The following is a 26750-nucleotide window of genomic DNA, read 5'->3' on the forward strand; positions in this document are numbered from 1 at the left end:
GGGCTGCTTATTAAAACTTTTGCCTGCGATGACAAATTTGGACAAAACTAGGCCTGAAATGCAAAGCGGCCACACAGAGCATTTCTGGTGCTAATGAAGATTAAGTACGGCGTGACGCGTGACAAAATATTTGCGAGGCGTTGACAGCCCAACGAACCAAGCAGATGTGTTTCATGTGCCGCGCTGACACTGATCGCGAAAATCTGAGCCAGGGTCTAAAGGAATCCTGGGATTTTCCCCCTCGGGCCACACATTCTGCGGCTTCTAAGTGATGTTTCACTTTTCCTTTTCATCCTCCCTCCCTGCTTTGTTCTGCTTTCATACCTCTGCCACTCCGCTCCTCTCTATCCCTTTTTTCGTGCTCCTCTCAATATCCTGCCATTATGAGTCATTATGAATCTCGTAATTCATCAGGATACATTTGAATATTTTTTTCTATCTTTCCTCGTTGGAAAAAAGATCATTCGCTTTCCTGGAGACAGGAGAAACGGTGACGCATTTCTATGTAGGACATGTATTCCAGAAATATAAGTGCATCAACATCTTGCGTTTCCCCTTGGATGGATGACACTAGTTTGAAAAAAACCCTAATACTTTAATAACTGCTCTGATCTGGTTTGCTGATCGAGGAGGGGAATTAAGATTTGCTGCTTTTCTCTCAGGGTTCTGCTTACATGATCTGTGTTGGAACTAGACATCCTTCCTCCTTTTTTTTTTTTTTTGTTTTTAGAGAGCCAGCGTTTTGTTCAGTCAGCCACTTCTCTAGAATGAATGTGGAGGATGTGCAGAGCTTTGGGAAAACTGCTGATAGTAGGGTAAATGGATTTCACACCAGAAAATGTAGGTGAGTGTTACACTCTCTGACTCAATACGGATGTGAACCCATAAGCACAACACAAAAACAATTAGGTAAGAAATCAAAGTCCATAAGGTTTATTCCAAAAAACAGGCAGGGGTCAAAACCAGGAGATCAGCCGGACAGGGCAAACTTATCCGGCAGGGAACAGGCAGATAATTAGGGTCCAGGGAATCAGGGAGAGGTTGGGACGGAAGGTACAGGAAACAGGTAGTAGTGTGGGAAAGCTCAGCATAATGCAAAGGACAATCTGGTAGAGAACAAAGGGAAGTGGACTGGTATTTAAACTGAGGACCAACGGGAGGGAATGAGCTGTAGACGGGGGGAAACCAGGTGAAGGGAAGGGAGTGACAGCAAAGCATAAGGGAGTGGGCGGATGTGAAATTACATGGAGGTTTGTAACATGGCATGAGGAAATGACCAGATGAAAGCAAAACAAAAAAACAAATGAAAGTACTGGGAGCTCAGGGAGGATTCATGACAGAACCCCCGCTTCTAGGGACGTCCCCTGACGTCCCACCAGGCTGATCTGGATGGTCTCAGTGCAAGTCCTCGATTTGGAATGGGTCCAGGATGGTGTAGAGACCCATGACCTCTACTCAGGTCCACATCCCTCCCAATCTACAAGATCCTGGAGACCCGTTCCTCTGCCCCGAGACCTCAGTAGGCGACTGACTGTATATGCAGGAGACCCATTTATGATCCGGGTGTGCGGTGGGGGTCTGTAGAAGTTCAGAAGCAGACTCTCTTTAAGCGGCTTGAACTGAACTGCTGCCCCAAGAACTGCTGCAACTTCTTCCTGGAGGCAGGTACCAGCCAGTCGGCGACCCCCTGAACCTTGGCTGGGTCCATTTGCATGTTCCCTTCAGCGACCACAAAGCCCAAGAAGGAGACCTTAGGCACATGGAATTCGCACTTCTTGGCATTTACGAAAAGCTTGTTCTCCAGAAGCCTATGGGCACTTGACATGGCGGAAGTCTGCTCCTACTCAAATGGCCTAGAATACCGCAGGAGCATTGGTGAGACCATAGGGAATGACTAGGTACCCACTCACTCAAAATGGTCTCTAGATGCTGGCTTCAGAAAACCTCTGAAGAGGATATCAAGGCTTAAATGTCCCATGTAATACCTCTTTTCAATAAGTTTATATAGTTCTCTGAGGTCCCCAAAACACGTCTTTGAGGTTCATTGCTGAAAATACCACTCAGATCATGCATTCTAGCTCCTTCTATGCCTCGAAACCATCCCGTTCCAGGATGGTCTGTTTCTGTGTCCGTTGCTTTAAATGCAAATTAGCTGCTGTGGGGCTCTCTATATGACCCCGTTACTTACGTACGTGGCGTTTTTATTTCATTCAATTTGGAAACAGAGGAAAATTAATACATCTACAATAGAAACAATTTTATTGTTTTTGTTTGGAGAAAGGTCACTCTGATCACGCACTGCACTGACAACCTTTTCTTTATTTATGTAAAAAATATGGGAGATTTACGGGAAAATATTTAAATATTAATATAATATTATTTAAACGGGGGGACAGCAGAGGAGGAAGAAGGTTAAAATACGGGAGAAAAACGGGAGGGTTGACAGGTATGCCTCAATAACGGCAAAAGAAACACACAGCAGAATTATTTTTAAAATACTTACAGTGTCTGTAGTTTTGTCACAGACAGTTGGTGTTAATTCCTCTTTCTTTGAAAAGATTTGTGCTGTTCTCTGCAGCCAACAACAGAGCAGTTCTCATGCTTAGCTCTTAGCTTTGACATAAGGTCCGGCGCAGGCGCAAAAATAATGGCACAACTCCACAAAGGTAGTTCTCAAGCTGTGGGTGGAGATACTTAGATGGGGGATGGTCTCATTCTAACGAGTCCCCACTTGACATAGGGGAGGCAAATTTGAACGGCTTGTTGAATCCCATGTTTTCTGAAACAAAAAAAAACGTAATAAACTTATTTCACAGTTTGTGTGTTAGGCCCATCAGAGACCCAAATGTATGGGCACAGTTTGTTATAATCGGTCCCCTTTAAAGAGTAGTAATCTTGATTGACAGATCTCGGTTAATTTCTGTCGGAGCAAGAAGTATGGGGATTGTTTTTTCCTCCCTCCAACTGTGAGGGTTTCACTAACTCACTCGCTCTCTCTCTCTCATTTTTTTTTTTTTATGTAGCTATGCCGATCGTGAGGTAGGTAGCGGACTAAAGGCCCAGAGGGAGAACCCCGAGATGACGGTGAGAAACACCGATCCCACCCTGAGGGGGGCGAAACAGAGGCTGGAGCAGCTGACACAGGTACACCCTTCTTCAAACCCTGCCTCGAATGTCCCCTCAAAGCAGCCGTCCAAAAGCACGCGAAGAGCATTGTCACATTCCGTTCACAGGGGACACGTTCCCCTCTTTGCGGAAGAACTTACTGGCCGATTCGAAGGCTTGACGCGGCAGCGCTACATCGAGTGTAAAGTGCTTCATAGCCGTGTGCTGGTGTTGGGTTTGACATTTTTAACACAATGTGGGACCTTATCCAAATGAGGTCTGCGTCTTGTTTGTATGCGAGGTGAAGTGCTGATGTAATAAAGATGAACGCTTGTCAATTCCCCGAGAAGACCCCCGCGCGCGCGCGCACACACACACACACACACACACACACACACACACACACACACACACACACACACACACACACACACACACACACACACACACACACACACACACACACACACACACAGAGCCTTCATTCCTCCCGCCCTCACCCTGTCCAGATTGTTATTGATCGCGGATGATTTAGGATTTACAATGCTTGCTGGGCTTAGCATGCTGTTAGCTTCCCCGCACCTATTATTGAGTGCTAATCGTCCCCCACGACGAGCGCTGTTCTCCATGTTATTGATGCAAGCCCATATGTTGCGTGCTCAGTAAAAGATGAATGAAATTGTTTGCAGACCTCACGTCCGTGCTCGTATTAGTGTGACGCTTGCTGCAGCGCGCCGGCGAGGGGTGTTGCTAGCGGCTAACTGGAGGGAGCCATCACCTCTGCATCCTGGGTGCTGCTGTTTGAATGTGAGCTGGTGTTTGTGCGTGAGCTGGTGTTTGTGGGTGAGCGGGTGTTTGTGTGTGAGCGGGTGTTTGTGGGTGTGCATATGTGCATATGTGTGTTTGTGCTCGAGAGGTTTCACCAACTAGTCAACTAGTCGACTACTATAACCACTTGTCGGCGCCGTTGGCATTAGTCGGCTAGTCGTGGACAACATTAAAAAATGTATTTACATTTATGTCTTTATTCAGCTATGTTCTCCTAATTTATGTAATTTACAAAATACAATGGTCAATATTTCTGGGGTTTCTGGTGACAGCCAGTGGATATCTGAGCCCAGCCTTCCTCTTCCGTGCGCCCGTCATTGTTCACGGCCCGATTAGCAACTTGAGATGCGAGAATGGAGTTGGAGTTGAGGGACGACGTCTACGACCGGACTGTTTCACAGGTAGTAAGTAGTAAATTAAAAACAAAAGCTAATAACAAGCAAAATCGTCGTCAGACTGATAGCCGATGGGTTCTGAGATTGCCTAGAACTCCTTTTGCGGCGTCTTTCTTACATAATAGGTGAACGACGACGAGTCCACCCGTCGACTACTATTACAAAAAACTTGGCAACTAGTAAAAATCAGTAGTCGTAAAACTCCTATCATGCACACAAACGCACTTTCATCTGCGTCATGCGGCTGTTGTGTGTAGTCACCTTGAGTGCAGAGACAACTTCATTGACGTATCCAGTGAAATCCAATGATAAATAGATGGATTCGCTCTATTCAAGTGGATTCGTGCAGCTCTTCCGGGTGTTTCAAAGCGCTCAAAAGCATGCTGATGTTATTTGCACGAGTCATAAAATGATTTATATACAAACGTATCATTAATGTTTCATCGAGGCCTTTGGTAATTCTGATCCTTCGTCTTCGCTGAAGCAGATGCGGAGCTGAGATGTTTCTTGAGTCCAGGCTGACAAATCTTGTGACGCAAGACTCGCAAACGATTCGTTCATATTTAACAAATGTCTTTTAATGACTCAGGAGTCGGGAGTCACTCTGGCAAAAGAGTCACTTGTTGCTTTTGTTCGCGACTCTGTGACTCTGTACAGCCGGGCATTCACTGAGTCAAAATCTCGATTTGCCAACAACAAGAGCCTTGAGAACACGCACGCGCCTCAAACAGCCCAGGGACACGCCTGACAAGCTCCTTAAGTTTCAATTCAGTGAGCGGGCAAGCGAGCGAGAGAGAGTCTTTGACTCTCAAACTGAAAATAAACATTGAGGACTCAATAAATGCGGAAAAACTGTCTGGGTATTTGAAGTAATTAATATTAAATGTGACTTACACTTTGCATTCCTCTAAAATGAATAACTTTGACAGCGGTCGATTATTTTTGGGATTCACACTCTCCTCACGCATTTCTCCTCCGAAATGAATAATTATTCAGCTAAAAAATTTTGCCATGCATGTCAACAGTCTTCCGCCTGATACTACTTGAGTATCAAAGTCGTCCGATCGCTGTACTGTTCACACTACATAACTTTCAGTCTTGTGATGGGGAATCTTGCAGTCGTTGTGGTTTGCGCACTACATGACTGATCAGTGACAGGGGGTCACACATTCCAAGATCTTTCACCAGGAGGAATCCCAGACGAGTCTGTCGGGTCTCCAAAATACGTTTTGTCACGAAAACCCACGTGACAAGTGACACCGGAAATGACGCGATACCATGCGCGGGACAGGATTATATATTTTTTATTATGTTCTTGATCACTGTTAAAAAAAAACCCAGAATAAAAGCAGAATTTAAATAATAAATATATTAAAAACCTAAAGAACAAAAGTAAAATAGAAATGTTGTGTGTTTCTGGCTTCTGCTCCATGCACTCCCGTCTCTCTTTCTCCACTCCCCGACTCGATCCCGACACGGATATTAAACAGATATTAAACATATGTTTGATTGTGTGCCGAGCAGTCAGATCGCTTCGTGAGCGCTTCACACCGCACGCTCGTCGCTCACAGGAGCAGGCTGTGATTTTCCTCCGATCTGGGGCTTTGCGCGGCCATCTCCAAAAACCTGGCAGCGAGCGGAAAATCAGCCCAGAATCAGGTGGTCGAAACTCGGCATAAATGAAAACACTTCACAGAATGAAATGATTCCAGTCCTCCCTCGCTCACCGCGTGTCACACCCACTGAATCAAACGAACAAAGGGTCAAATGTTTTTACCCAATCACTCGTCGAGAACCAAATCCCGAACCTTCCGTCACGAGACGGAGCAGGCAGAGGAGGGAGAGGCGGTCAAACTCCCTGGGAGGCAGTGAGACAGGCAAACAATGAGGGAGAGGGAGAGACAGGTAAGACTAACAAGAGGCCAGACAGAGCAGCAACTAGATATGGAGGTCCAACGAGCGAGAGAGAGAGAGGGAGAGAGAGATTCATAAGAAAGAGAGAAAACATTATTCTACTAGAGCTATTATAGATATTTAAGACAATACTTGTACTCAGTAAAGTTGTAACAAAGAACAAAACAACATGAAGTAAATCATGCATTGTGTTTAGTGTCTGTGTGTGTATTTAATTGGTCTTCGCAATAAGCCTCGACTGATAAAACACCGATAGCTTATCCGGGTGAAGCAGAGCTTGTGGTGGAGAAGTCATGGAATGGCGTTTGGCGTAGTATTTTAGATGCTGTGTGAGCCTTTTGCTGTTCCCGTTCTACTGCTTGGTGCTGAAATCCATTAATCATGTTCTATTTGCATGGAGGAAATGCCAGGTCAGCAACACACGCACGCACGGACACACACACACACACACACACACAAACACACACAAACACACAAATGCCTGTGCACGCACATACATGCATACTCCCTACACACACATAATGTGTGCACACACACACACCATGTAATCATTTATGCATGAGATTTACTTTCCCAGGCCTATTAGTTCTGTCTAACCCCCTGAGTCCCGTTAGTTCACTATTAAAAGCATATTGAGCTGCCTGTGAGATATCCACCACTAATTCAACACACACACACACACACACACACACACACACACACACACACACACACACACACACACACACACACACACAACAAAGTCAATACATTCACACACATCACACACACGCATACAGTAGGGAGGCAGAAATACATTGAGATGTAGCTGAATACATACCATTTCACAAATGCATGGTCATGTACTTCATAACATGAATTACAAATTATTGACGTGAAGAAACGTACTTATTTAAATGACAAGGTATTCGTTTTTGTCTTCAGTTCCGTCATCCTCGCTTCCACTCCCAGATATCTTTCCACATTCGCCTGATGCTTCATTTCATCATCCTATGGCGTGTCGGCGCAGATGGCTTCATGAAATATTGATGGCATTCACGATTAGGATAATTATAGGTAGTTTGACATGCAGACAGACAGACATACAGAGATTCAGTGATCAATGTGAGTGTCAAAAGTGTTTGCCTCAGAGCACCCAAGTTGTAGCACTTTGTAGTCGATGGTTGAATCAAACCAATTCCATCACAGGTCCAAGTCATCTAACCGCTGCTCCTGAAACTGTGCCAGTTTGATTCAGATGCGAGCAATTGTCATTCCCCAGCGTTTTCTTCGATGCCTCTGCCAATCACATCATTTCCCAAATAATAAATGTCTCTCAGTTTGATTTAATGTGACTTTTTTGTTTTTTTAAATCCAAAAGTGGTTCGTTTGATTTAACGTTAATTGTGTTTTCTATTTTTATTTTATCTTTTGAGACAAAAATACAAGCCTAAAGAAAAAAAAGTGTAAAAAAAAACCTATTAGAGGTTCATTAGAATAAGTCAAAAACATCATGGAAATACAGTCCATCTCTGCACACACACACACACACACACACACACACACACACACACACACACACACACACACACAGACACACACAGACACATTATTGTACCGGTATCAAAGTGAGATCCAAGTAAATATACCTGGTAAGTGAGGAGCCATGTTTCTAGTGCACTTCTAAACCAAAACATAATCAATTTAGGGACCGGTCCTCACAAGTATAGTAGAACAAACACACACACTCATACACACATGGAAGACATATTATATTATATACTGTTTTGAATGTCCCAGATGCAAGACCCACTATGCAAACTCATGGAGAGAAACTTGACTTTCTATCACTGTTCATATCGGTTGGTAAAACATGGACCTCTGGTTACTTCATGTCAACAAATGTCATTTATTCATTATTAGGAATGCAAGTATGCACTGCAGACACACTGCCGTTGGATATTGAAACGGAGAAAAGTTGTCCATCTCCTTTACCTCCTCTACGTCTCTCACTTGTTGATAAAACTTAAGATTTTGCTCTAATAATCCCCGATAAGCCCCAAATAGAAGTAAATAAAGGGGCGCTTAAATATCTGCCTTATTGGTTCAATCAGCCCTCATTAGAAGATTGGGTGATAACAGTGGATCACCAGAGTTCACTTTGTCTCCATGTCCCTTAGGGCGTTCCATCATGGAAGAAACATCGACGTGTCCTTGTTTCCAAGGACACACACACACACACACACCTTACAGAAACATCCTTCCAAAACAACCTCCCCGGCATCTGACCCGGGTGAATTATGCAGCAGCCCCAGCAGGGGGGCTATTCCTCAAATTTATACCGCAGGAGACAACTGCTGCTACGGCAACGTTCCAACCTTGCAAAGACTGGACAACATTTAAAATTGGTGAAAATGTGGAAAGAGCACACGCAGCCGTTGCCAACAGAATCGTTATTATTGTTATATACGGTATTACCCTCAAAAATCATGACTGATGTTCCTCCATGCTCTCTAAAGGTTTGTGTCTCTGTATCTCATGGTGGCCGTCCTTTGGGTGTGTCTGAAGGACGCCTTTTGCCAAACCACTCACAGGATGTGGGTCACAAGTCACGTTGCATTACGAAATCGGGGCTGATGTGTTTTTAATGAAACGTCATGTTGTGGCAGTAGCCTCGCGCCAAAAAATAACAAATCCTCAAGGAAGGATAGTAGGCTGGATTGCACATAGATGGGTCGTGGGGCTCGCACTGGATCCGCGCACACCTGGATAAACGCTCGTACCAGGTCTCGTGGGGTCCCTCAGGGTTCGGTCCCGTTTTTCCGTTTTTTCCTCGTCCACTAAATCTCTCGTTGACGTGATCTCACCGCACGGCTTCCCCTGCTCCGGCCATGCCGATGACACTCAGCTCTACCTCTCCTTCCCCTCTTGGGAGCATTGGGAACATTGAGGGGCGCATCTCTGGCATGTCTTCGAGACATTAACGCACGGATGTCGGGGCACCGCCGGAAGCTCAACCTCGCCAAGAAAGACTGTCCTCACACAGAGCTCTCCAGCACCATGGAGATCAGCTGTGTGTCTCCATCTCAGACTGCCGAGAGCCTTGACGATCCCCGACGGTGGGATGAGCTCCCCCGTGTGTCGTAACGGCGTGAACCGCTCCCCATCTTCCACCGCAGACTAAAAGGACCCTCTTCAGGCTACACCTGGACTCTAGTGCACTGACCTGTCTACTCCATGGGCATCTCTTTTTCCTTCGCTGTCGAACATACTTTCATTCCAAAAAAAACAAAAAAAACCAAAACCTCTCTCACTGGCTGTGACTGTGACATACAGTTGGTCTGATGCTGTGACCAAAGTACTTATTCTAAATGCGTGACATGTAATTTAATGTAATATTGGATTTCATAACTGAATCCGATCAAGATATTGTGGTCAGCATAAAATCTTGAATTTTTTTCCAATGTTGTGGTTTGAATGCCAACCTTTTTGATGTCGTGGCTGAAATAACATTTTTCCATGTTGAGTAACTGAGTTTCATGTTGTCTCCCGATCCTTCCATGAAAACCCCCTTTTTAGAGCTGCGAAACTAAAACGTTCCAATATCATTCAAACGTCTCTCTCTCTCTCTCTCTCTCTCTCTCCGTCCCTCTCTCTCTCTGGAGTCGTGAAAAGTCAGGTATTTGCACTCAGATGTGTGTTTGTAATTTCCCCGCGGCAGAGCTTCCCTGTGCCAAAGCATCTGTTCCCGGGTTTATCCGAGCTTGAGAGTATTGGAATTCATAGCGCTGCGATGCGACGACCTCAATTAACCTCTGGCCTCCTCCGTGACCCTTTGTGTACTCCTTTTATCGTGTGTGTTTCTGATGTCTGTGCAGGAGTGGGCATGTTTTCCTGTTTGTATTTTACGCATGGTCGGCTCCTTTCCTGCCGTATGATTTTGCTCCGTTTAAAGTAGAAATCCGTAAGATTATTTTGTTTAAAAAATTCCCTTTTTTTTTTTTAGCTGCCGCATTGTAAGAAGCAGCTGTTCATTGTATTTTGCATTACGTATGTACTCCTCCATGCTGTTTTAATTGTTTTGTGGGGTCTGCCACCAGTGTTGGTTGAAAAACTGACTGTTTAATGTCACTTTCTCTAAATGTTGGTGATTTAAGTTGAATAAGTAGTGATATGAAAATAACATATTTGATTACTTACCTCTCATTGCGTGTGTGTGTGTGTGTGTGTGTGTGTGTGTGTGTGTGTGTGTGTGTGTGTGTGTGTGTGTGTGTGTCCTCGTGTCCATGTTGTCTAGGAGCTGCTGGTGGAGCTGGGCTGGGCCAGCAGGACCAGAGACCGGTCGGCGGGGAAGAAGGAAGAGGAGGAGAGGGGCAGCGGACAGAGAGGGAGGGGCAGCGGAGACGACTGCGACGACGAAGACGGCTGCGAAGGGTCCACGAAGGAGAACGGTAAATCGCGCGCGCACACACACACACACACACACACAATTGGGGTCGATTACACCCCAGTGCGTTCTGGGTAGGGGAAGTCCCGGACCAGAGGAGAGTTAAGGGGAACCTATTATGAAAAGCTCACTTTTTCAGTGCTTGTGCGCATGCATTTGGGTCTCTGATGAGGCCAACTAACACACAAACTGTGAAATAAGACAACCCAGTCATTTTTTTTGTGGGCGTTCTGTTCAGAAAACATGTCCTGAAACACGCTGTTCACGCTGCGTCTCCTCAGACAAAACCAATAAAAATACTGTGTTTTTATTGTAGATGTATTTATTTAATTTTAATTTATTTTCCAACGTTTACATGGAACAAAAAAACCCCGGCATGCGGTGCCCCTGTTCAAGTCAAGCCTTGTAGATATGATGTGAGTGAAGATTCACTTGTTAAAAAGGAGCATAAAATGTCCCCTTCAGAGCGGGAGGCAGAGTGGGAGATGCAGAGCGTCAGATCAGGACTTCTCTCAGGGCACCAGCACAAACTTTTATGCAAATTCCGAGATTGAAAATCGGCACGGGGTGTCCGTACACACACACACACACACACACACACACACACACACACACACACACACACACACACACACACTTCTTTCTTGGCAGGGTAGCAGTTTTAAAATGCGGCAGCCTCCTTCCATCTCACCAGCGGGGGGGAAAAACCTGGGAGTAAGGATAGTACTGAGGGATGGGTTCATCTTTTTTCTCCCAGTCTTGTCTTCTCCTCCCTCTCTCTCTCTCTCTCTCTCTCTCTCTCACTGTACCTCCACCTCTCTCTCTCTTTTTGTTGTTGCTGAGAGCAGCGTTTTATTTCGCCCCGGCTCCAAATGAATGATGCATTATGTAAAAGGCGCACGGGTCGTGCAGGAGAAAGAGAGAGAAAGAAAATACCCAACAGAGAGACGAAAATATAATTATTCATTTGTCTCTTGACTTATTCATCCCTTGCTCCAGCCTTAAATTATACATGGGTGTATCTCACACTGAGAGATCCAGAGCCCCCCCCCCCGCCGACACACACACACACACACACACACACACACACACACACACACACACACACACACACACACACACACACACACACACACACACACACACACACACACACACACACACACCGCAGGCGCCGTGAAAATGATCTCAGGCAAAATTAAGAATCAATGTATTTCTGCTGCGATGTAAATTGCTGGTTAACTAAATGATATTCTATTATTCTACACGTTTGTTTAAAGTTTTGGGTTCTTAAGTGCTGAGTTTCGAGAACACTGAGCGTCATCTAAGAGGGGCTGTATAGGTCGTTTTGCATGTATATAGTAAATCCTCCGTTATATCATAAGGACCCGATCATTCAGAAGGCTGTGTGTACACACACAACTTTTCCAAGCATATTTTCCTTTATAGATCACAATTTAATTAGAATTTGACTTATCTGAACACGTTTATCGTCGATAATTGTCTATAAATAGACAATGATCCTCTCATAATTAAAGTTGGTATTTGTATTGTAGCTAAATAATCTGAGGCCTACTGGTTTAAAATGGTGTATGCAGAAAGTAAATAAGCCCTTCTGCTACATCGACTTCTCCAACACTACCAATGATACACATTGCAATTTCTTGGTGCTGTATTCATTTACTCGTTTTCACATTTGGTCCAACTGCTTAACACCTTGAAGGCCCACTGCCTGAACTAGCCGTCGGGAATGGGGAAGATTAAATAATGTTACACGGCATCTGTCGCTGCGCTGCATAATTAATATGAATTATTGGTGTAATTGTTAATTCATATTTTTAACGCTGAGACAGAAAGATAGTTGGTGATAGGTGCACCAACGTCCACACAGGGGCGTTGGTGTGCCCACTGTGATCCTTCATAATTTTGCTTTTTACACACAACGTTAATAATGCATGTACACAAAAACACGTAACAATGACTCATCAATTTTGTTTCATATAGCCGTTTATTTCACATACAAGGAATTTGTCGTGGTAAAGATCATTGCAGTGCTGAACAGATGATTGGCATAAAAAGCTTAGCAGTCGGAAAAAAAAATTAAATAAAATAGCCAAATGTACAAAAAGAGCCAAATTTCCAATGAAGACAGCCAAATTTAAAAAGCCCCAAATGGCGAATACAGGTAGTCTTCACTAAACGACCTTCCTGTTTAATGACGGTTCAGACTTACGACCAGCTCTCTGACCAGTCTGTATTGTACGCTGCGTACAATACCGCGGCGTCTCAGTGCCAAGTCCTATATATACTATTTATACTATATACACTATATATAATATATACACTATATATACTAGACCTACACAAGGCTATTTAGTGCATCATTCAGGACACAAAACATTCTGTATGACCGGCCTTTAAAACTGTAAACATAAGGCATCAAACAAATCAAAACTGTAGGCCTACAGCAACAGTAAGGTTAAATTAAATTACATAGGCAATATGCTATTTGCCCTCCTGCTTAATCTGGACCCATTTTATCGCCTACTGCTTCACCACTAACCTTTTCACCGCTCACATCTGTAATGATGCTTATATCTCATCAGGAGAAGCTTCTCAAACATTTTTTCCGACAGTCTTTTCCTTCTTGGAGTCAGCACCAAGCTTAACACTCTTTCCACGGGCACGCTGGGTGGAGTGGAGGCATTGTACTTCATAAAAATGTTTCTGATCCTTGGGAGCTGATTGAGGGTCTTTATCCCCTGTCCTGCCCTCAAGTACTCCATCACTTCTTGGTCTAGTGGGTAGATGTCCTCTGACTCTGCTTCAAATGAAAAACAAATCCATCTCACTATTCGCTGGTTGAGGCCAAGGGCACAGGTGGGGAAGTGGCTGAGACGGTGTCTGTGGGGTCAGTGTCCGCGGGGTCGGGAAGCAGTGCGCGACACTGGGATATCAGCAGCTCTTTAGTGCGCTCTCTCCTCTCCTCCTCTCTCATCCATCGCAGTTTAAACTTTGGCAAACTCCCAGCGGCCTCCGCTCTCTTGTTCTCAAGTGGGTCAGCAAACAGGGTCTTGATTTGTTTCTATACACTGACCATCAGTCCGCTAGCAGAAAAGTCCCAAAATCAAAGTCCCTCTGTTTGTCTATAGCTGCTTCACAATAAAAGCCTCCCGCTGGTTCCCCGATGGAATGTTGCTAATATGAAACAGTGGCCTTTGCGTATAGTAGGCATGGGCCAATGTGTGGTTTCGGTGGTATGTGCTATTGCACAGATGTGTGTCCCATAGTACACAAACACACACACACACACACACACACAACACACACAACACACACACACACACACACACACACACACACACACACACACACACACACACACACACACACACACACACACACACACAAAGAGACTTGTGCTCCCTCTGGGAGAGGCAGAAGGCCCAGAAAGCAAAAAGGAATTATCAGCCAGTCAAACCACGCTTTATCCAATGAATCCACTGTAATGGCCTCAGGCCGGCATTATAATGTGCCCCGTAGGAGAACAAACCGTAACTCCTAAGTCCTTCATTCCTTCTGCTATCAGGCTACTAAACGCCGATAGTTGTCATTTTAAATGATTACTCCATTCTTTTAACTCAGTTATTATATGAACTAGAACAAATGGTTTATTTTATTTACTGCTGCTCGCTTATCGACCCATGTTGATCTGTTGCCTTTGACATATAACTTTTAATACAACCTTGTCCGTGAGTTTTGGAGTTGTGTGTATGGACTGGGGAAGCTGCAAATGAATCGCCCTTCTTGGGATCATTAAAGATGTTGAACCTGAACACCCATACACGCTTGCCTGCACAGTATAAATGTCTGTAATAAATTGTTTATTAATAAACTCTGTGTTACTTCCTAAGCGCTTTGTGGCAGTTTCTCCTACCACACGCAGCCCAAGTGGCACTTCAGGGTCCTCTGACGGAAGACGGGGGGTTGCAAATACCAGTTTATTGTAGGGAGTGGGCTGGCTGGAATTAGCCCGGGAGCAGATAGAGCATGTCATGACACGGGCTCCTATCCTGAGTGTGCGTGGGGATGGGGGTTTTACCTATATCCAATCACCGAGATCCAGGTCAGGTGTGGCTGCTCAATCCACCATCCCCCACGCCACACCCTTTATTCCTAGCTTGACGCACATCCTCCACGAGCTCCGACGCCACCCTGGAGCCGCTTGCCTTTGTCCAGAGTGCTGTACACTTGGCAATACCACTTCCATAGATAGCTTTAGTATCAGGACTAGCTGCCAACCACTTGTCAACATCATTGGTGGAGATAAGTTTGATAGTATATGATGCACCTCTGTGGTGAGGGCGAAGAAAAAATGGCATCTGTTAGGGTACGTCAGTAAATGTGACTGCATCTTCATCCTCAGCCAGGCCTTCCTCTTCAGGTGGAGAATCAGAGTCAACATGCTGGTACATCTTGAACGCCTTCACAAAGTTTTATCCATTAACAGTCACAGTAGAGTGGTCGTCACCTTGTTTGAGCGTTCATAAAATGAATGGATCTGTCCGATGTCCAACATTACATGTGTATCTCCCCTTGATCCGTTTGCATGGCACGGCAGCTTTTTCTCGCCACAAACGCGACCCATTGATCCAATGAACTGTCATCCCGAAGAAGCTTTTATGGTTAGCAGTCCAGGTCTTTGAATGGTTTCTTCAGCTCGGCTTCCATCAAATTGTATTCCTTCTCTAGATAGCTTGCATATTATTTTTTACCTCGGGGTAAAAATGGGGTGTTGCCTGTGACTGGTATTTTCCAAAGGCAGAGAGTCAATTGTGGAGCAACATTTCATCCACCACATATCCAGCCACAAGAGCCGTTAGTTCTTTGTCGCTTCTAGCCTGCTGTCCACGATTAAAATACATTTTTGTTTGTTTAGCCATTGTAGGGCTAGGGCCATCCCCCGGAGTGGCAGAAGGCTTATTTTTGGTGGGGTCTATTTCCACGAGCTTCACGTTGTTGCGCTGTCATAGTATGTGTTTCAGGAGGTATGAGGGTGTGTTATTTCGCAGTGGATAGAATCTTAGCACCACTACCTGCACGCAGTTTTCATTTGACAATGATGTTCTTGTCATCTTTCCTTCCGACAAAATCAAAGTAATGGGAATATTTCCAGCCGCTCACTGAATGTTTTTGTTTGTCGCACCATTCTGGGTAAACTCTAGAGACTGTTGTGCACGAAAGTCCCAGGAGGTCAGCAGTTACAAAAATACTCACACCAGCCCGTCTGGCACCAACAAAAGTGCCATGGTCAAAAACACCGTGGGGCGAATTCACAAAGAATGGATTGCGGCCGCTAATAGCACCATGAATTGCGCATCAATTGCACCCACTATCTGCGCTGTCTTAGCGTCTGATTCACAAAAGATATTGCGCTAATGATATGCCAGCACAAATGTGCCCATATTTGCTGCAGAGTGCAATTTGCCCTTGTTTTGTTTTACTTCATATCTTTAGGTTTATGTGCAGTGACTATAAAACATTTAAATAGTCGGAGTAAATCCATAATAAAATGTACTCTTCCCAGACAGTTCATTTATTACATGAATAAAATGTCCATATATTAAAGTGTTTTACTTAAATTCTAGTTTTCACTGAATCTCAATATAAAAATGCACCGGAAGCCTGCCTGCGGAGCTGTCCATATTCCTGCAGGTGGATGCCATCTGTGGTTCAATGCCAATTTTGAGCACTTTATCACTATTCCCTATAACTTTTATTTGTTTTTTTTTTTGGATATCTTTTGAGTTTAATAGGAATTATAGAACTGTTTTTGTCAACGTTTGTGACAACTTTTTTGTGGCTTTTGGAGTGCGTTTTGAAAACCACCTCGGACTGCTGCCCGTTCAAGGCATTGCTACCTTTGGAGGCCGTGACAGTAATAATAATTATCATAATAATGGCAAAATACTATCTACAGATCACTGGAATGTCTGGGCATGACAGCTCTTATAAATGCACTTCAATTGCACCAATTCACTGTAGACAGCGAATGCGTGTGGCTAATAGCCCTGGTGTTTGTGAATTGGACGTTGCTGCTCATTTGCATAAAAATAATTCCTCATTTAAATACGCGCAAATTGCACCGGCGCACCGAAACGCTATTTGCTTAGCGGGGCAGTTAGGGGTGCACCGTTTTTGTGCTCTGTGCACAGGTTTAGCGGCAGCAAAGCCACGTAATCCTTTTGTGAATTTGCCCTAGATCACATTTTTTCCCCATTCTGATTGCGCATGCCTGCTATCTGCTATCATGGGCACAGCACTGCCGTGATTTATTAACGTTCCCCGACAGTGTGAAGAGTAGAACAAACATCTCTGATCAGATATCGGATATTGGCAATGCAATGGGGGTTGCATCGTCTGTCATATTCCTTATAACTTCAACATTCCCGAATGAGCGGGAACCATTGATTTTCCGGGATGGTTGTGGTAATCTCCTTTCACACGGGAGCGAGGATCCAGATCAGAAGATCCTGGAGAAACAGTCACGCGGCTCTGCGTGTCATGGAAAGCTTGATGGCCGCCGCCCCTTTAGAATTTTACGGTAGATAAAATTTATGTACGAAATATTTCCACGGTCTCGTGGCCGGCGGCGGGGGACCGGAGGTTTTCAGCGGTGTTATTTTAACTACTACTTTAACCCTGTCCCATTATTTTCAGGTCAAATCACTTGTATTGAACAATACGGACGGAAAATGGGTTGGCAGTGCAGTTGATTTCATTGTTCAAATGATACTGAATAGCAACGTAAACGCAATTAAATCAACTACGAACAGACTACGAGGTTAATGCACCTTCATGTCCACACCCAGCAGGTAGAACGTCCGCTGAGATGTAGCACGTGTATCACATTGGATCTGAAGCTGTGTGTGTTTTATGGAAGGACCAGTTCTGGCTTTTAGAATAAAGTCGATCTGTTGGCCCCTCACCCTCCTCTTCTTTCTCCACATCAACCCAGTGTTTTCTTTATTTAACACACACACACACACACACACACACACACACACACAACACAGCGGAGCTTAAGTCCCCCACCTCCCAAAAGATGAGCTGCCGATATGGATGGGGGTGGATTTCTTTCTCCCCCCACCCCCTTGAGACGAGTTCCTTTTCATATCACATTTAGCTTTTTTTGGATGGTAGAGAGGGTGGGTGTGGATGGTGGGAGCATGTGTGTGTGTGTGTGTGTGTGTGTGTGTGTGTGTGTGTGTGTGTGTGTGTGTGTGTGTGTGTGTGTGTGTGTGTGTGTGTGTGTGTGTGTGTGTGTGTGTACACCAAGTCACGACCGGTTGTCAAACTTTACGGTTTCACACATATATGCAGTGGAATAATAATACACTTGATTGACATCCATCCCACAGCTTGGCTTCTGTCACTCTTTTCTTTTTAGGTATTTTCCCTTGTTTCCCATCGCTCTCGCTCTCTTGCTCTCTCTCTCTGTCTCTCTCTCTCTCTCTCTCTCTCTCTCTCTCTCTCTCTCTTCTGAAATTCCAGATCTGAGATCAACCACATTGATTTTCTCTCTCGCAAACCAACACAATCACGCTCCTCCGCCCGACCGTCTCCCCGGCCATCTCGGGGTCCTGTCACGTCAATAATGTAAATGTAATCACTCCTCCGCTCAATTTCTTCTCTCGTCTCTTCCCCTCATCCTCTCTTCTGTCTTTGTCTTGTCCTCTCCCCTGTCTGCTTGTCCTCTTCTTTTCCCTTCTTTGCTCTTCGCTCCGACTTTGCTCTCATTTCCCCCTCTTCTGTTCTCTTATGATCGCCACAAATAAGAATTTCCGGGTAAAAAAAAAATTAATTATTCCATTTTTTTGTTTGTTTGTTTTCTCAATTATAATGGATTAATTATCCACAAATAGAAAATTTGATGCGACGTCCAGCCGCTTTGATCCGACACCATTTGTTTGACAATAATCTCATAATCAAACAGTGTCCAATCTGACGACTAAAGAGTTGAGCAAACACGCGATAAAGCGATTTGTTTACTTCTGTCCCTTTACCGAGCGCAAAGTATATGAGTGTGTGTGTGTGTGTGTGTGTGTGTGTGTGTGTGTGTGTGTGTGTGTGTGTGTGTGTGTGTGTGTGTGTGTGCGCGAGAGGAAAAGGTGGGTATATACAGTATAAGTGTGTGTGTGTCTGCTGCATATGTGTGTGTGTGTGTGTCTGCTGCATATGTGTGTGTGTGTGTGTGTGTGTGTATGTGTGTTTGCCATGGATCACTCAAGCCTGGTAACTATGGCAACCAGGTGGTCCGCCATCCCATGGGAGCCCATTTAATGACAGTGAGAAAACAGATCGAGGGGTTTTTTTCGGGGGGGGGGGGTTAGACCTCTGTCTCTCAGACGGCAAACTGGGCTTAACATAATCTTCCGAAACTCTACTGTGGAATTTGACGGAGTAGACCTCACCTCAGCCCGGCTCCTTAGACCATGGGAACCCTATAAGGGATTTTTTGGATTTCCTGGTGGTATCGAAACGACGTGACAATCGAGGCAAAAGCAAAATATATACCCCAAAATGAAACCTGCGCCTTCCTTGGTGCTCTCCGCCATCCAGGATCCGCTTTGATTTGGCTTTGAAAAAGACGCTTTTCATGACAAGAAAATTGCCAGGGGAAACACCCCGCGCTACCCATTTGTTGTTTATTTTGCCACCTCATTTCCAAAACCTTTTTTCATGCATTTATTTATTTTTTTACCTTCAATCATCTCTGATCTTCCCGTCTGCCTGTTTCCCCCTGGGGGGGGCCTCGCACAAACCTCCCTAAAAAAAGTCCAGTTTAATCTAGATTTACAAGAGCCTCTCTTCTTCTCTCTTGACACCACATTTTGCACCGGCTCCATAGAGGCTCAGCCGTAAAAGATTAAAAGGCGGCAGTGAATAAATAAAGTGAAATAAAAATAATGTGACAGCAAAAAATAGATAAATAAAAGAAAAGGCGGCAACAGTGAGAGTCTCTGTATCTCCTCTATCTGAATGTCGCCATCACCACCCGTAGTAAACTGAAGCTGTAAAGGAGTTTTACGAATCCAGTCAGTCTTCAACTGATTGTAAATTGAGGGTGGGATATACAGTATTAGGCAGCAAGTGAACAGTCAGTTGTTGAAGTTGATGTGTTGGAAGCAGGAAAAATGGGCAAGCGTAAGGAACTGAGCGACTTTGACAAGGACCAAATTGTGATGGATAGACGACTGGGTCAGAGCATCTCCAAAACGGCAGGTCTTGTGGGGTGTTCCCGCTATGCAGTGGTTAGTACCTACCTAAAGTGGTCCAAGGAAGGACAACCGGTGAACCGGCGACAAGGTCATGGGCGCCCATGAGCTCATTGATGCACGTGGGGAGTGAAGTCCAGCCCGTCTGGTCTGATCCCACAGAAGAGCTACTGGAGCACAAATTGGTGAAAAAGTTAATGCTGCTATGATAGAAAGGTGTCAGAACACACAGTGCATCACAGCTTGCTGCGTATGGGGCTACGTAGCTACAGACCGGTCAGAGTGTCCATGTTGACCCCTGTCCACCACTGAAAGCTCCTACAATGGACATGTGAGCATCAGCACTGGACCGTGGAGCAATGGAAGAAGGTGGCCTGGTCTGATGAATCACACACATCATGTGAATGTACTTTGACACGTACCACCTGTCGATATGGGGCTATCCCATGCCCTATGAGTCTGCCTAATGGCAGCCCTGGTCTCCATGAGTTCAGGCTGAAGCTAGCCCACAATAGTCTAGGCAAACTTCAACTTTAATGGTGGGATTGCTGACAGCCAAACCAGAACTGGGAGAGTCCAAATCCTTTTCTAGAGGGGAGGCCCAGACTTTTGTGTAGTGGAGAAAAATAAAACCAACACCGGGTGATTGACAACTGTCTCCGTGACTCCTTCTTCCACCACTTGGCCTAATCCTTACACCACCTACCTACAGTAAACATTGTTGCAGACCAAGTACATCTCTTCATGGCAACGGTATTCCCTGACTGCAGTGGCAAAATGGGACATGAAATGATGGAAAGATACACGGATATTCCTGACTATTTATACGCCAACATCTGGAATTGAAACGCACATTGCGCCGATAAATGGGGCGGGTCGACCCGGGTGTCCTGTTTACATCAGAGCCGATGGGAGGTGGAGCCGAATAAAACCCGTGTCTGTGTAGACTAAAACCCGGGTTTTTCCTTTCCCACTGATGACAAATACTAGATGTCACCGGGTCTTACTGGGTTTTTGGTGCAGTAGGAAAGGGGTATTACAGGACGTAAAGGATCTGCTGCCAACGTCTTGGTGCGAGATACCACAGGACAGCTTCAGTGGTCTTGTGGGGTCCACGGCTTGACGGGTCAGAGCTGTTTAGGTGGCAGGAGTGGGATCTTCACAATATTAAGCAGGTGGTTTTAATGCTGTGGATGATCCCTGTATAAGCGTCTTAAGGGGTCCGATTGTGCAAGGACACTGATTCATGCCCCTTTTTGTATTTAGGTGAAAAGGCATCGTTCCTCTGGGCTTTTTCCTCAGGATAGAGACTGATTGAAAGAGAAGAGAGCGGGGAAGGGATGAAAAGAGAGAGGGAAGTGGGGGTGGAAGGGATGGGGAAGGTATGGCAGGGGTAACGGAGGGTGTGGGGGAAGAGACAGCTCACATGCTGTGTGTGTGTGTGTGTGTGTGTGTGTGTGTGTGTGTGTGTGTGTGTGTGTGTGTGTGTGTGTGTGTGCGCGCGCGCGCGCGTTTGTGTGTTGATTGTATTCCTGCACTAATATATGCATGGATGGGGTCTAGTGTTGGATCATAAGTGTGTGTGTGTGTGTGTGTGTGGTGGGGTGTGTGTTCAGCATGTGGCAGGAGTTAATAAGCACTGCATGTATTGTAGGAAGGTAGATCCCTGGGTGGGCGTTGGTCCTCATTAAAGAATTACTCATTCACTTTGCTCGCTCTCTCTCTCGCTCCGTCTTTCTGTCTCGCTGGGTTTGCTGGGCATCTGGTGGTTTGGCGGCATTCAGGCTATTTATATTGAACACACCCAGGGAGAGAAAACGGAATTGATCTTTACATGAAATGCCACAGAAGAACCTGTGAATGAGCAAGTAGGCAGGCAACTCCCTGCCCTTGCCAGCTATTAGTGCTCACTACTCTCGCACACGCACGCACAGACACACATGACACAAGTCATGTCCTGTTCATTATTTGTCTGTATTTTCCCAACCATCTTCCCATCTCCGAGATTTCGCATGAATTAATCATCTTGAGGTACCACATTTGACTTTGTGAAGCAGGCCTGGCCTCCTTGCTTTGTTTAGCTCAATTCCTCTATTCAAATGAATATTCTTTTCCCACACTGACATATTGGGAACGGGTGCCCGTTGGCACAAGTTCAGCCACAATTGTGGACTAATCACTGTGTGTGTGTGTGTGTGTGTGTGTGTGTGTGTGTGTGTGTGTGTGTGTGTGTGTGTGTGTGTGTGTGTGTGTGTGTGATGTGTCTTTTAAAGTAATTTCTTTTCAACCCCCACCAATCACAGTGGTGCCCCATGTGTATCTGAGATGATTGAGTGAATGCATCTGGTGACTCATCCTTCTTGCATGGCTCCTCTGCCCAGGTCTTAATATTCCACCGGAGGCTCAGCTTGATCCCGGCACCTCTGACCTTGGCTCGACACGGCCCCACTTAAGCAAAATGATCCTGCAACCCCTAATCAAAACCTAATATTCAACCCCTTATACGTCTTCTATTCTCCGGTTGCATAACTAGGAGTTGTATTAGATCCATATTTGCGTCTGGTGAGGTTTGGGCAGATGCACTGAATGCATTTGGAAAGTATATTAAAATGCTTTTGAAACCCAACAGGGTGAAGATAGCTATGAAGGTTGGAGCATCAAGATATTTTGCTATTTTGATTGACATTGTCCTATGTCACAGCAGTTAGAGGGTTTGATATGCATTTGGGTTCCGGTGGGAGCCTTTAGTTTCCCTATCTGAAGAAAGAAGGCTCACTGACATTATCTTGGTGACATCTTAGAAAATACAAAATAGCGTGGATATCATCCCAGGTTCCAGCTTCTGTTTTTGTCAAAAACAATGGGTTTGAACTCTCTTCTGCCCCCTCGGTCGCTTCTCAGTTTCATTTGCTTCGGCTGGTGACGGTGCACCCTCGCTGACGTCTCCTAAGTGCCCTATCCTGAAGTGTCCTATCTGTTGTGTGTGTGTGTGTGTGTGTGTGTGTGTGTGTCTCTATCTGATGTATTTCATCCCTCCATTTTTTCTCTTACTTTATGTTTATCATTAGGGTTATTTTTCGTGTATTTTGCTGGTTATGAACAGGTTTTAGTTCAGCCTAAGTAAAGACAATGCACTAAAATCAGACCTCATCCATTTGTTTGTTTGTTTGTTTCTTTTTGTTTAATGTTGTAATTAAACAAAATGGCTCTAGCCTGATAAATATTGTGCACCGCTTCTCCCTTTGTGTGTGTGTGTGTGTATGTGTGTGTGTGTGTGTGGGTGCGTGCGTGCATGCATGTGTGTGTGTGCATGTTTGTGTGTTTGTAAATGTACTCCACCATTTCCAGCTGAATCAGTAATGAGCGTTTCATTACCTCAGCCACAGTTCCCTGGGGAGGCAGCACACACACACACACACACACACACACACACACACACACACACGCAGAAATACAGACACCCGAACAGACGGTTTTCAAGGTCACCTCGAATAATTGTGTGTGTGTGCGTGCGTGTGTGCGTGCGTGTGTGTGTCGGAGTCAGAATTTATTTGTTGTGCATCCGGATTGTGCAGCAACAAAGGTTAGCATTTAGACCAGCTATTCACAAACTTGAGAATGCCGCGGCCCAATTTGAAATCTGAAAATGTTCTGCGGCCGACCCAAACCTTTAAATACAACTCAATGACCAGAAATAAGTACGATCCGCATCAAAAGCAGCCCAGATAAAACATTAATACGTAATTTAAATCCCAGGGCTTTGTTTTATTAGTTCTGATTACTTTTTTCAAATGTAAATATTTAATCATAAATATTTAATTGTAGTTTCAAGCCAAATTACAAAATTGAAAATGACAAACCTTTTATTTATTTATTGTAAAGGACCTCTTTGGGCCCACCAGGGGGCCGCGGCCCACACTTTGGCAGACACTGGTTTAGACAGTTAGACAGGGCTCTGATATGAAACACTGCGATAATATACATATACCCTTGGCATATACACACACACACACACACACATACACACATAGACACCCCACCCCAATTGAGGGGCGCATGAGCTACTTCCCAGTGCGAGACACAGGTTCCTCTCCCTTGTTGCGTAGACGAAAATGTATTCATTCACGTTCTAGTTTACACAGGTTTGTTTGATGAAGGTATCCCTGACATCCTTCCCTGACATGCTCTTTGTTTACAGACAAAGGCAGTGTTCTCCCCTTCGAGGTGTCAGAACTGGGGGAATGTCTCCACATTCACTATATTATGCTGTTTATGCGGTTTGGGGTATTGGCTCTCCCTCCAGTGATTGTGTAGAAATGTTCATCAAGAACGGGAAAAGGTTGCGACTTAGGGTATGACAAAAATCCAAGATTGTGTGGGACTTAGCTTTGCACTCAATTTATGGAGGAATTTATTTTGTTTTTGAGGGGAAATTCCGCCGCAAAACAACGTTAACAGAGTTTAGCTCAGGAATAACTGCGGCGGGCGGATTAGCTCATTTACTGTGCTTTAGGGTTTCAAATTTGACACGAAACGCATTTTGATGTATTTTCTACTTAAAGGGAATTTCCCTTTAGTTCCTGGAGATGTAATTCAGAAAGACTTAGGCGATGTAAAATGGGCCAATATCTAGTCATATTTCATTATTGCGTTCTAATATATTTGACCATGTGGTTGTCTATTTTCTCAGCAACAGTCTTTCATTAGTACTTGGATGTTTTCTTCCTTTGGGTTTCCACACCGCTGACAAATGGCCCTCCTCCATCTGCAGGGTCCAACTGCACTGTGAAAATACCAAATGTCTAATTCTAATTTGAGAAAGCTGAGAAAAATAGGAGAACTGCTGACTTAAAAGGTCACACCACTTTTCAGTTTTTCAGCAATTTTTCAATCATTCTATGAAGTCGTCTAAACCAATTAATAAAAAAGGAAAAAATAATCGCCTACGCAATCCAGAATCACTTTTTTGGTATTCCACAGTTTTTATAGTCGTATCGGCGCCCTTCAGACCGTACAGGTGAACATTAGTCAACTGACAGCGAACATTCAATAGATAGTGGCAGTGTGCCTGTATAGATGTGACGGCCATTCAGTGTCCATCCTCGTGAGAACCTAATCCCATTGAGGATGGAAAATGTCAACACTGCAAAGAGCCTATATCTATGATCTTGGGTTTTTTTTTTTTCACTTAATGTAAGCCATTGAAAAGGCTATTATATGTTTTGATTGAGTTTAAACAGCACTGACCTGAATACCACAGTCTACAAAAGCCAACCTTCCTATTGACGGAACCCCTCCAAATGTCACTCCTGCTTTCTTATGATCACACGCCGAAATGTCTATGCGCGCACGCTGAAGCCGGGACAGAGACACGCATTACTCATCACAAGAAAGGTTAAATCCCCCCATGAGCCTAACCGGTGACAATGTTCATCACTCACTTCCAGCTATGGTGTCTCAGGGTGTGTGTGCCTGTGTGTGTGCTGCCAATCTGGCAGGTATGTAACATGTTCAGGGGTTGTTGCTATGGGACAAACATCCTGGGCACATAGGAGGAGATACCCTATAGCCAACACACACACCCCCCCCCCCCCCCCCCCCCACACACACACACACACACACACACACACACACTAGACTCATGAACACTCCCATACACAAAAACACACCAATGCCTACAACCTGTCTCGGAGGTGTGACTTGCACGTTGTGCTGCTGTCATCCTGTATCCCTCCCTATTCATCAGCCTAGTTTTACTCTGGAGCTGGGTGAGCCCAGACTTTACACAAGGTGTTAGTATCCGTCTGACACCAAGAGCCAAATCAACCTTGCAAAGCCACTTTCCGGATTTTCCCGGGATCTCCCTTTCTATAGCCCATTGGATTGCCCCTGAGGGAGAATATATTCTCATAATGGACTCTGAGTCTGTACTGTTCAGTAAAAGTAATAGGTTGGATTCATTCTTGGCTTTGGGCCGAGACTAAGTTAAGTATCGCAGTAGTGCATTCTCAGTTCATACAATCAATATGCATTGGAGAGGTCAGAGCGCTGGCTCAGATTGTGTCTTAGGGCGCTTTCTCACCAATTAGTCTGTTTGCCGAGTCCAAATTGGTCTCGGACCGGATGTTTGGACCTGCCCAAGCGAACTGCACCAGGATTCAAATCAAATGGACTGAACACTGCCTATGTGAAAGCGCCCTTAGTGCCTTGCTCAAAGGCACTAACAATCAGAATCAGGCTTGTAAGCTCTACACATACAAGGAATTTGACTGGTTATCATGAACTGTTTCGTACAGAACATTTGAGAACATATACGGTAAACAGAATAGCAGCATAGATGTAACACCAGTCCCCCTACAAGCACCCTTGACACGCATCGGGATTGGAACCAGCAACCCTCTGGTTGAAGGATGGTAGCTCTCCCTACGGACCATCTACTATGTGGAAGTCCTCATCCAGCAGATGCACTTGGGGTGAACGGAGGAATTGTGAATTCTGTTCCACAGCTATTTGCCTTAATGCCATAAAATTCAAGATTCAGGACAGATGTTTAATTGTACTATTCTGTTGTCACTAAATCAACGGTGAAAACAAAACGCACACACTCACACATTTCTTTTGTGATATATTTGCCAGTAAATACTTGGTCGACTTCATCATAGCACATGTTGAGATACATTGTGACACCCGTGTTTATTTCTAAATCTAATGTGGGAATGTGTTTTGTTTTTAAAGTGTGGATGAATGTGCAGTCATTCCTTGCTGTACATCCCTTATATTATAGATAGTTATTATATTATTATG

General features: G+C 44.7%; 1 protein-coding gene across 1 annotated transcript in view; it reads left to right on the forward strand.

Annotated features, from left to right (window-relative positions):
• LOC307237027 (glypican-5-like) overlaps positions 1–26750 on the forward strand; it is a gene marked incomplete at its 5' end in the record, with an annotated part of 48506 nt that overhangs the window by 15968 nt on the left and 5788 nt on the right. The window contains 2 exons of the mRNA XM_080009638.1: positions 3024–3144; positions 10519–10672. Coding sequence (XP_079865764.1) covers positions 3024–3144; positions 10519–10672 — 275 coding nt within the window. The remainder of the gene's footprint in view (positions 1–3023; positions 3145–10518; positions 10673–26750) is intronic.

This window comes from Zeus faber (assembly GCF_960531495.2).
Source record: "Zeus faber genome assembly, chromosome: 1".
NCBI classification, from domain to species: Eukaryota; Metazoa; Chordata; class Actinopteri; order Zeiformes; family Zeidae; genus Zeus; species Zeus faber.